The 12,393-nt window shown below is 38.9% G+C and overlaps 1 protein-coding gene across 8 annotated transcripts in view; it reads left to right on the top strand.

Annotated features, from left to right (window-relative positions):
- The window catches only part of Myb (MYB proto-oncogene, transcription factor), a 31,652-nt gene that overhangs the window by 16,192 nt on the left and 3,067 nt on the right, over positions 1-12,393 (top strand). For 7 of the 8 annotated variants that reach the window (XM_008822084.2, XM_008822080.2, XM_008822086.2 and 4 more), the window contains 5 exons: positions 852-994; positions 2,026-2,140; positions 2,230-2,355; positions 3,083-3,193; positions 4,642-4,749. In XM_008822084.2, coding sequence (XP_008820306.1) covers positions 852-994; positions 2,026-2,140; positions 2,230-2,355; positions 3,083-3,193; positions 4,642-4,749 — 603 coding nt within the window. The remainder of the gene's footprint in view (positions 1-851; positions 995-2,025; positions 2,141-2,229; positions 2,356-3,082; positions 3,194-4,641; positions 4,750-12,393) is intronic. The other variant, XM_008822085.2, reaches the window with a different exon arrangement.

Below are 12,393 nucleotides of genomic sequence, written 5' to 3'. Positions count from 1 at the left end.
TTACAAAAAATAGATGATAGATAGATAGATAGATAGATATAGGTAGATAGATAGATAGATAGATAGATAGATAGATAGATAGGTATAAAAGTTTGGGAAACATTAACTTAAAGTTGTAAAAGACTTCTGTACTGGAATATAATCAGCTTTGTTTTGGAATTTGTTTTTTTTAATTCCAGACAGGGTCTCTATGTGGCCCAGGCTTGCCTGATACCCCTGTGCTCAAGAGACCTTCCTGCCTCTTGATAACTGGTACTGTAGGCAGTAACCCCTACACCTGGCTTCCCTCAGACTTTTAAGTATGCTTAAGTGTATTGTGAATTTCCAAGATGAGATGATGATATGTTTCCCAAGCCTATTTTACCTTGGAATCATTTTGAGAACCTCTGATCTCTACCCTAGAGCTTTAGTATTCTGGAAGATATAGATTATTATTATTTAATAATTTTCTACAAATGCAAACCTTATGTAATAATAGTTTGGCCTAATAGATCATTAAACAGAGAAAACAGAAGATGAAAGAAAAATAATTTTCAAAAAAAATCTTTAATGTTAATAAAGAGCATGTTTCATTGACTTTAATGACACATGACCTTTATTGAGAATAGTTTCTTTGAATTTTGCAAGGGTCTTAGCTTTGACCCTACATTTCATTTCTTATAAGTAACACTTCAAATTTCGGATGCTCAATTGAAGTATGCCCGTTCCAACACTACGTGATTGTTAATGTCATCATTGTTTTAGGCAGTGAGTCAGTAGAACATGCTTGTTATCTATGTATGATTTCAAATTGGGATGAATGCCGAATCATTATTTAATGTAAGTAACGTTTTTCTTTCTCCCCTATTTAGTTCTTAAACACTTCCAGTAACCATGAAAACCTAGACTTGGAAATGCCTTCCTTAACTTCCACTCCTCTCAATGGTCACAAATTGACTGTTACAACACCATTTCATAGAGACCAGACTGTGAAAACCCAAAAGGAAAATTCTATGTAAGTCCTTCTTCAAGAAGAAAAATATTTATCTTATTTGTTCATATTAATGAAAATATAGTCCCCAAGTGTCTGTATGTATGCAATGTCTCTTTGTATGTATGAATTTTACTAATTCACTATTATGTGTCCATTCCCACAGTGAATATGCCCTGCACATGTTACAACTAACTAGAGTGCAAAGTGGGGGAAATGAACTAAATTATATCTTATAGTTCTCTCTAAAATCTCCTATGTGTATAGAGGTCGGGTTCATCAATGTTTCCACTCAGTTTGTTCATTCAGTAAGGCTTCTTATTCTCACTGAAATGATTTTTCAATGGCAGGGCCTGTGGCCTGCAGCACCCAACTTATATATATATATTGGGGGGGTCTTTTTGAGACAGGATTTCTCTGTAACCCCACCTGTCCTGGAACTCATTATGTAGACCAGGCTGGTCTTGAACTCACAGGGATCCACCTGCCTCTGCCTCCGGAGTGCTGGAATTAAAGGCGTGCGCCATCACGCCCGGCACAGTTTATATTTTTTAATCTTATTTTTTTCATAACATAAATAGATTGGAACCTCGTTGGTCATTCACAGGAAGATAGACAGATGATTTGAAGCCAAGGAATGATTAAGTCATTTTAATTTGATGAAGACTTTACCTTTCTAAAGAAATGGCTGAGAAAAGTAATATAAATTATTTTTTAAAACCCTTGAAAGAAGTATTCTCATTATTTCCAAGTACAAAACAACTATTAGAGCATTAAATATGTCTTCTAGTTTGGAGCTATTTTAGAGAGTAGGTAAGATTGATTTGTAAATAATATGAGATATCATGAGATATCACGATGCTTCTGGCCATTACACGGATCTAGTGGCATTACCTGTGTCTTCAGAACCATTTGGGTAAGATGATGAATTAATATACCCTCTTCCATAGTGTTAGTAGCCTTTAGTATACATACTGGAAAATTATGAAACTTGACAGAGCAGTGTAAGGATGCATGTCATTTATATTCAATCTTTGCTTCTTCGCTTTTTAAAGCTTTAGAACTCCAGCTATCAAAAGGTCAATCCTAGAAAGCTCTCCAAGAACTCCTACACCGTTCAAGCATGCACTTGCAGCTCAAGAAATTAAATATGGTCCCCTGAAGATGCTAGTAAGTTCTAGAAAAGTCCTTAGATTTAGTGGGCTTATTAGTATAGACAAGAAGTTTCCTCTGATCCAGAAATATCCATTCTTCCCCAGCCTCAGACACCCTCTCATTTAGTGGAAGACTTACAGGATGTGATCAAACAGGAATCTGATGAATCCGGAATTGTTGCTGAGTTTCAAGAGAATGGACAGCCCTTGCTCAAGAAAATCAAACAGGAGGTAAGCTATGGACTCTGTCACCCTGGTTCCTTTGCATAGTTCCAGGTGCTTGGCATCAATGCTGAATAACAGCACCACTTTTTGTGTAAAATTTTCATGCACAAGGGTCAAAAGGTGCTGTCAGACTGGATCCTGACCTTTCATTTGGAAAATCACTTCCATCAACTTCTTGTTTAGACAGAAAAGATGCTAGAGGGGGTAAAGGAAAGGTGTGCAGCAGGTTTTGTATTATACTAGAAAAAAAACCACTGATAATAGAGGATGGGTAGACAGATGATTGGTAGGTGATAGAAGATAGATAGATAGATGATAGATAGATAGATAGATAGATAGATAGATAGATAGATAGATAGATAGATAGATGACAGATAATTATATTCCTGTTGTCTTTTCTAAGGACTAAGGAATAGCTTATCCTGAACCACATAGAATGACTATGACCAAGGAATATAGATTTAAGTTACCCTGAATGACATGTCCCCTCATTTCCTGATACCTTAGAGGACAGCAGTTTACATTAACATAGTAGTATCTTTAGAGTGTAAGAGAACAAAACTAACTGGCAAGAATCAAAGTGTTTGCATACTGGCAAGAGGCATTTCCAACAGTTTGAACTAATATTCATGGAAAGCTTAGTATTATGGTGATTGTCCAGAAATTTACACCTGGGAGTAAATGTTTCATGGAAGTTGAAGTTATTTAATAAGCACTTTCTGTTTGCTTTTAGGTTGAGTCTCCAACTGATAAAGTGGGAAACTTCTTCTGCTCAAACCACTGGGAAGGGGACAGTCTGAGCACCCAGCTGTTCCCTCAGGCGTCTCCTGTGGCAGATGCCCCGGTAAGTATGAGGGTTTGGACACAGGCTTCTCTGTGATCTTCGCACCTCATAAAGTCCTGTGTGTGGCATGGGGGAACCACAGTGTCCTCAGTACCCACTCTTTAATGCATCTGATTTCTAAATATTCACTCTTGCATGATTTTTTTCAAAGTGATTATTAATGTAGGATATAGAATTGAGATTTTGGCTTAGGTATTGGAAACAGATTCTCTTCCATTGTAGGTTTTTTGTATCATTTTCTTATGATTTAAGAACCCATGACACTTAATAAAAAGTTGCTATATGGCTAGTTCCATGAAGACAGAGTGCAAACTTTTACATTCACCTTTGTCTTCTAAATGTTCTATTTCCTTCTAGTTAAGCTGTCACTTATTTGACTTTATGTAGTTTCTAGCATGGTGCCAGTCATGGTGTACAGTGGAAAACTGGCCCTGTACTGGTCTGGTGGGTCATTCCATATCCACAGAAGAATGGTTCCAGGACCCGCCCCCCCATACCAGATGCTCGTGTTCCTTACAAAAAAATGACATAGTATCTGTACATAACCTCTGCAACTCTCCCATGTACCTGAAATTATTTTGAGATTAATTTATAGTACCTACCACAGTGTAGGTACTGTGTAAGTAGTTATTGCACCATGTTATTTAAGGAATAATGATAAGAAAATGTCTGCACATTTTTAGAACCCATGCCTCTTTTCTGTCCCGGTATTTTTGATTGGTGAATCCATGGTCACAGAGGAGTAGCTCTGCCACCTGGCTTTGGTTATCACCATGTTTACAGTTTGTAACTTGTGGTCACTTCCCTTATATCTAATGGAGAATCAGAGCCAGTGATAATTGCTAATATTTATTCTATAGTAACTGGTAAGTACTAATCTCTACTGACTTTAGATGAATTAATCCATGTAATCCTCATAATAATGCTGGTAACATTTTCACTTTCATTATAGCCACTTGGACAGTGAATATTTATTTGCTCAATATTATATACTTAACTGGTAGTGCTGGGTTAGAACTTTGAAAGTATGTCTATAAATGCCGTACTTTCACCATTGTACTACACTGCCATTAATTTGTAATTATCAAATATTTCTGTGCCACTATTTAACATACAGAGTCCTCATTAGCCCAGCTCTTATTTTTAGATGCGTGGATTAATGAATTCATTTAGCGGATCAATTTTGAGTGCCTTCCAAAGGCTGAGAATCAAGTGAGACCCTAAAGCATTTTCATTGTTGTGATGCTGTTTGCAACAATGGATGGGGTCAGTACGGAGCTGAGCTCTCCTTTCAGCTCATAGAGAAGGGATTTCTGGCAGATCCTTGCATTTTTTCATGCTAATGTGTGTCATCTTATAGTAATCCACTCTCTGCCACCGAGTTAGGATTGTGTTGGCTCTCATACTATCCAACCTCATTTCAATTTCAAATGATTTCTTCCCTTTAGAATATTCTCACAAGCTCTGTTTTAATGACACCCGTCTCAGAAGACGAAGACAATGCTCTCAAAGCATTTACAGTACCTAAAAACAGGCCCCTGGTGAGTCCCTTGCAGGTAATTACTATTCCAGCATTGTCCTCCAATTTGTTTGCTGAAAATCTGTTGTTATGTTATTGTTTTAATGCTTTAGCTATAAAGGAAGGATGCCTTAAAACAACTTCTTAATGTTTAAACATCATTTTTTGTTATTACTCATGTGAGGCACACTGGAAATTTTTGTGCTGTCAGGGCCCCCAAGCATGATGAAGTGAAACATTTTTTTTTTTTACTATAACAGAGACTAAGATCATGTGGATCACGTAGTACCCTTGTGCCAGTATCTCCTTCTGCTTTTAAACATCTTAAAAATGTTTAAACTATCTATGTAGTTTATTTTTTGTTTCAAAGTTTTTATTCTGTATGCTCTATAACTAAACAACCAGGCGCTCAGAGACTGGATTTCAAATGAAATATGAAATTAGTTTTGACTATGAAAATAAAAAAGGCAACTGTCCATGCTGCATGGATAATCTGTGGTGGACCATCTGCTGTCAGGTTTTATATCAAAGAAGATTTCCCTTGTAACTCTGAAGTAGGTGTGTGTTGATGAAATATAACAAATTCCATATTAATCCTGAGCCAAATGTAAATAAGAATGCAAATTTGCTCCCCCAAATTATTTAAAGCAGTTTCCAACATGAAATGGCCTGCACCCAGCCAGCTGCAACTCCTGCCCCTCTGTTCCCCTATTGCTACTCAGAGGGAAACTCACAAACCCTGAGCAGGTGGAGAACCTGATTAGAAGCAGGAAGTCATATTCGATGCTGTAAGTTCAGAGGCACTGTAGTAGGATGGTAGACTTTGAGAGCTGGCCTGTTCCTGTACGGGGCCTTCCCACCATCTTGATATGCCTGCTCACTCCAAGTTATGAGAAAGCTTCCCATTATTGAGTATTTGTGATACTTGTTATCATTTTAAAGTAATACAGACAACAACTGAAAGATGTGTAGGCACCGTTGTCTATTAATTCCATTGGCCCGCTTCCCTGTGGCTTTCTTTAGACACCAGCTGGTGAAAGGTGTCTGTGGCAGGCCATTGGGAGAGGGAAGGTCAGTGTTTGTGGAAAGTCAGCAGTTCTTGAGGCAGTCAGACTTGGGTTGGATCCTTGTAGAGAAACACAGATTATTACAGTCTTGGGAAGTGAGGACAAGAGTAAACTCCATGAGGCTTAGAGGTACACAGAAAAGGGATTAAAAGAGTGTCCCACAGCGGGAAGCCATTTTACCTAGAGCTGACCCTGGGCCAGAGGAAAACCCTTGCTTGTTCTTCTTTGGCCTTTGGTTTACAAAGCATAGAATTTGACTAATGCTATTAATACTTGAAACTGAATTAAGTCTTATAACCTGTCAGAGATTCAACCTGTGCTTACTGTAGTACAGAAAGGTACATTCTGAACTTCAGAGCAAATGTGTGAGTATATGTAGTGACAATAATCATTTCATAAATTGAAAATCCATGATTATCTCCTAAAGTAGTTTGGTTAGGCCAAAGTATTCAGAGCCAAACATGGGGCAGATATAAAACAGATATAAAAGTTAACAATATCACCAATGTTAAAAAATAGGTGTCGGCTGGGCGTGGTGGTGCACGCCTTTAGTCCCAGCATTCAGGAGGCAGAGGCAGGCGGATTGCTGTGAGTTCAAGGCCAGCCTGGTCTACATAGTGAGTTCCAGGACAGCTGGGGCTACAGGGAGACCCTGTCTCAAAAAGAATCCCCCCCCCCAAAAAAATAGGTGTCTTACTTTTACCACAGCACGCACGTGTGTGTGTGTGTGTGTGTGTGTGTGTGTGTGTGTGTGTGTTTGCTCATGTGTGTGGATGCAAGACAGCATGCATGCCATAGGATGCTTGTGAAGGTCAGACAACCTTCAGCTGTCATTCCTGGCCTTTCCTCCTTGTTCGGGACAGGGTCTCTGCGCTGTGAAAGCCAGGCAGCCTGGCTGGCCATGAGCCTTTGGAGGTTCTGCTCACTCTGCCTCTCGTCTCCTCTCCCACAGGGACTTCCATATGCTTCTGCTACTGTGTCTGGCTCTTACACAGGGATCCATACTCAGGCTTGTGCAGTGTTTTTGCTCACCGAGCCACCTCTCCAGCCCCCACCACAGAATTTTTCATGCTATTACCATTTTAAAAAGTAGTATGGAACTATCAATATATTTATATTTTTATTTTTAATGGAAATGACATAATATGTAGATGTTCCAGTCTAAAATTTTTTCGTGTATAATGTTACATCATTAACAATCATTCCCTAATATTCTGATTACCAAGGCATATTTATGTTTTCCCATTAATCCAAAATAATTTGACTATTATTTGTTTGATGATTAGAACCGAAATAGTTTTACTCACTGCATTTGATTTTTAAGTCAGCTAGATCTCTTTGGACAGCACTAGTCAAAGGACTGGCTATGTGATGGTACCATCCACTGGACTGCTAGCTATATTGTAGCCACTGGTCATGTGTGGCACTTGGGCACCTGTATTGTGGCTTGTTGCTGCTGGGAATGCATGTTCAGTGGTATTTTAGGTTTAAGTGGCATTAGTTTAATAGCCCTGTGTCTTACTGTCTTTTTGGAATCAGCTATTTCCCCAGTGTGTCCTGAGTTCTGTTGGTGGGCATGGCATGCAAAGGTGAAAATCCTGTGTTAAGTGTGCCTTTTATTATGTGCGTTGTCACTGAGACAGTGAATTTTAAATGATTCAGAACTTCCACAGATCCCCTAATCTATACATAGATTAAATTTATTTAAGTTAACAGAGGCATAAAAGCTTTTATAAGCCACTGTACACGATCATTGGTTTGCTTCTTAAATTATTGTTATTTAATCATTTTCCAGAAAAATATTTGCTGAACCTGCATAAGTGTAATTATTGGGTTTCTCTTTTAAATTTTTTTCCTTAATTTTAAACTATATGAGCAAATGAAGTATTGTTATAGAATGGTTGAGACTTTTTTGGTATCCATGCCTTCCACATGGCTCAGTATATGCGAGATTTCCTCGTTTCATCTTTATCAGCACTCAGACTGACATGGGTATGGGTTGGAGTCTAGATTGGCACATGTGACCCCAAATGAAGAAGCAAGAATATTCATCTTAGAAAGCTTGCAGTTTGGAGTGGGAAAGACGTACACTGTGGAACGCTACAGGATTCTGCCATTCAGTTTACACTGACAGAACTGAGGTAGACTCCCAGAGAAGCCACCTCAGTGGGGCAGAAGACATGCCTGCTTTCCTCAGCATGCTTTCGGGTTCCTTTGCGTGCTGAAGTAGATAGTGTCAACAGACATTTCCCAAGGTAGACATAGGTAGATCCAAAACTGTATTCCTGTTATCAGCCTTCTGGGCTTCTGTATTTTACTTTTAAATTAGAATTTCCTTTTATTCCTATTTCGAACTCAAATGTGAAAGCTGTGTTTATATGCTTTTTTTCTCACTCACTTTCCTCTTTTTTGTAACCACAGAATGACAGCCTTAAATTTTAATTTCCTGGCTTGGTTTGTCAGGGCCTTACTTTTCTTTTTTTTAAAAAAGTTTAAATTTCTCAAGTCACTGTTACTTAAACATGTTCTCAAGAGATCAAAGAATTTTACAATATGTTACTAGCCATTGAAACTTACTTTTCTCTGGGCTTTTTGGTTCTGTGTGTTTTGGCTAGTGCCTATCTTTATATGACTCATTTTTATGAAGTTTTACACTTTTCAAACAATAAGGCAAACCCTTTTTTCATGACAGGCATGATTGTGAAGTATAATAAATTCTTATACAGATAGCAGAGCCTGGGTTCTGGTGTGGATCCCACCATTTCCTAAATTCATTAAATAAAGTAAATTAAAGTAATAAATTGCTCTTGTCTATAAATTGAGGAACCATGATATCCTCCACTGATCTCATAGAGTTGCCATGACAATCCAACCGATATGATATTGCTTTCAAGAAGACAGCACAGGACCCAGTGTGTACCCATGGTATTTTTTAATAGACAGAAACTGTACATTATCTCTGTCCTTTAAAGGGGGATGTAGCTCAGTTGGTAGAGTGCTTGCCTAGGATGCACAAAGCCCTGGGTTTGATCTTCAGCACCATGTAAGCTGGACATGGTGGTGCAGGTCTGAAATCTCAGTACTCAAAATGGAGACTGGAGAAGCAGGAATTCAAGGGCATCTGTGGCTATGCAGTTTCAAGAAAGTCTTAGTTACATGAGATCCTCTCTTTTTAAAAAATCATAAATGAATTCACAGGGAGGTACAGAGGTGCCACTGTTGCCAGATCCTCTGGCATACTATTCCTAGTTCCACTTTTGCAGAACTATGCCTGTGGGTGGCCAAAAGAAATAGCTGATCGACCAGTTCTGAAATCAAGGTAGTCAGACCTCTTGGTACTATGAAGATGAAATAACTGATGGACTGATTCTCTTTTCTTTCCTGCTGTTGTGTGGATCTGTAGGATGACAGACATGGAAACAGTGTATATGTGGTAGAAATCTTTCTGAGCATCCGTTTATCTGGTGTGCTGTTGACCTGCCCCCCTGTGATGTCTCCACATACATTGGGTTCTCCCTTTGGTCACTTTTTTCACTTACCTCAGCAGAAATTCATGTGGCTGTCAGAAGTATTTCAGTGACCTGCTTTCAATAGATAATATAAATGAAGTAAGTTTCTGTGTGCAGCTTTGGAGTTGAATAAGGGAGGCTAAGTGAACTGGAGATCCCAGGTGCTCTGAGTCAGGCTGCCCTGCCCCAGACCTTGCAAGAGATGGACTTTTGTTTCGTGTGTTTTGTTTGGTGACATTTAAAATAAACACTGAGATAGAATCTTCCTTGAAGAGGCCAGGAGAGATAAATTGCTTCAGAGAAATTTGGTAATTGCCTGAATGTTAATCTGGAACTAATATGTGGCCAAGAAAAGAGCTATTCTTCCAGAAGCTTGAGGTACCCCAAGCTAGGGAATCTAAGTTATTGAGGAGTCTAAAACATGCAAGAACGAAAACTTTTAGAGATGTCTGCCTCAAAGTCCATGTCTTAGAAATGTCCCTCAATACTAGCAATTGTTCATTTAGCCTGGAAAGTAGAGGTGCTGGTGGGTGGAGAACGTCCTGTCATCATCTGCATTATCTCCTAATCCTTAAGCTTCTTTCTTGGGGAAAACTTAGGAACCCTAAATAGGAAGCGCTGATGTGTGCTGGCATAGGAAAGTTTCTGCTAGTTCAGAAAGTTTGGTGCTTAGCAACATTTGACTTTGATAGAATTAAAATTTTCTTTGTCACATCTTATGACTGGCACTTTAAACAGATGGGAAGAAATTCTGAATTTTCAAATTTTCATCCAGGTAAGATAAGTATTATCTCTGGGCGAATTAAGTAGAATTATCAGAGAATTCTTATTTCTTTTGTCCCCATTCGTCCCGGCTTATGAGTTTAAAGGAAAACAAAATTTAAAACATAATGCCACCTCCTGAGTTGCCTTAGTTTGAAAACACCATTTTTCAAGATTCATCCAGATTTCTCATTAAGCCTTTAAATTCGAAAATAGAATTTGCCAGGCCTTTGACCTCAGCAGTTACATTATGAAGTTGCAATGTGAATATAATAATAATAGCAGCTGTTGTTCAGCTCCGGTCTAGGTGACAGTCCTAAGAAATCCTAATTCTGACAGAAAACCACCTGTGGACGCGCTCTTGTCTCCTTTCATTTCTTCTGTGCTCTGCAAAGGATCTGGGTATTTATTCAAAGTGCTTTAACAGGATATCCCAGTTAAAACCTTGACAGACTGTTTACAGTTCACTTCTGCCCAGGGGCAATGTAAGGCACATTACAGGATAAGTAAGGTGACTTCAGCAGCAGCAGGAGGAGGGTGTTGGGTAGGATTATTAACATTGAAATGAATTAGGACAGGCTGACACGTCTGCAGAGCGCCTTGAGTCAGTGAAAGAACAAGAATCCATGTGTAGAAATCTGTAATGCTTATCAGTTCCTTGTAATAAATGAAACGAAGATTTAGGGAACGGGAACAAGGGGAATGCACAAAGACATAAATGATAGCATTAAAAATGGTCTTCAACACAAAGACGCTTAATCCTCCGTTGTCAGACTATCCTGCCTACTTAAAAGTTGGTAAAGAGCCCCCAGGGTTCAAGATAACAAGAAAAAAGGGAGTTATTTGTGTGTGTGTGTGTGTGTGTGTGTGTGTGTGTGTTTGGGGGACGCACATGTGTATGTGCATGAGGAGGCCAGAGGACACTCTGAGGTGTCATTCTTCAGATGCTGTCCACAACCCCAAGGTCTCTCACTGGCCTGGAATTCACGTGATAAAGTAAACTAGGCTGGCTGCCCAGTGAACCCCAGAGGTCCACCTGTCTCTGCCTTCTTGATGCTGGAGCTACTAGTGCACACTACCATGCCTGGCTTTTTTTAAACATGGCTTCTTAGACTCAAACTCAGGTCCTTCCTCATAGCAAAACAAACATTTCACCCACTGAGCTTTCTCCCCAGCCTGAGGAGTTTTTGTTTTTGTTTTTTGTTTTTCTTCCCCATAGTGTCCAACTACCTGATCTTGCTTTACTTTCACACCTTTGGTATGTGTCTGTTCTCACCGGTTCTTGCATTCACCGTGGGATGTGCCTGCTCTGTGCTCTCCCGGTGCAGAAAGGGAACTACACAGCATGTGCTCACTGGCCTTTTAGTTCCTGCCCACAGTGACTCTTGCACGCGGCAACCAGTGCATGCTGTGTGTGCTCTCCATCTTCGAGACCCAGTCCTCTCACTTGTCCTGGGCTCTGAGCCTTGGGACACAGGTGCTATGGAATTTGGGTATTTCAGTCATTTTGAGCTTTAGCTTGATAAAGTCTGTTTTGCTTTAGAAAGAACTGTATTTGAAAAGTTCCCACAAAATACTACTAAAAATATGTGGTATCTTATTTTTATTTTGATTCCATTTAAATTATGTAATCCAGGAGAGAGAGCAAAAAGGGAACCTAACAAAATCACAATGGTAACCTGAAAATCTAAAGTGGAAGTTTTCCTGAACAGACAAAGGGAGTTTGAGCAGAGGGTCAAAATACAGCCATCACAGAGACATTATCAAAGCAAACAGAATATTAGTTTTGTCATGGTATTTTAAGATACCTAATTTGCATGTTTGGAAATTTATTCTATATTAATTGAAGCCAAGCAGAAAATTCTTAATCAGAGAGAACTAGAAATAATCCTTTTTACTTCTGTTTCCATTTCCCCTTCTTTCCTCTGTCCCCTCCATTTGTTTCAAAATACATACTTGTGTTATTGTGCATTCTGTGTAAACTCTAAATCTACATAGAAGATATTATTACATTAGGTATTGCATGCTGCCTCTACTTGGTCTTCAGGCTCCATGTCCTTGTTCTCTGTGTGTCTAATCACTGCTTCTAAGCACTGCACAATGTTCTTTGTAGTAAAATAACACACCATATTGAGTTGTTATTCCCTCTCAGCTACGAATTATCATGTCATATTTTGCTACTGTGACTATAAGCACTAACTCAATAATTGAAAAGATGATATTAAATTTTATTTTTTAAAATTGATTTCCTGTATCTATTTGTGTTTCTGTGCTGCGATAGAACATTTTAGCTGCAACAAATAAGCAGTCAGTAAAAAAGTATGGGATTTGGATGGGTAAAAG

The sequence above is a fragment of the Nannospalax galili genome, unplaced genomic scaffold (genome assembly GCF_000622305.1).
Source record: "Nannospalax galili isolate Female #2095 unplaced genomic scaffold, S.galili_v1.0 scaffold186, whole genome shotgun sequence".
In the NCBI taxonomy this organism is placed as follows: Eukaryota; Metazoa; Chordata; class Mammalia; order Rodentia; family Spalacidae; genus Nannospalax; species Nannospalax galili.
This window is presented reverse-complemented; position numbering and strand designations above follow the sequence as displayed.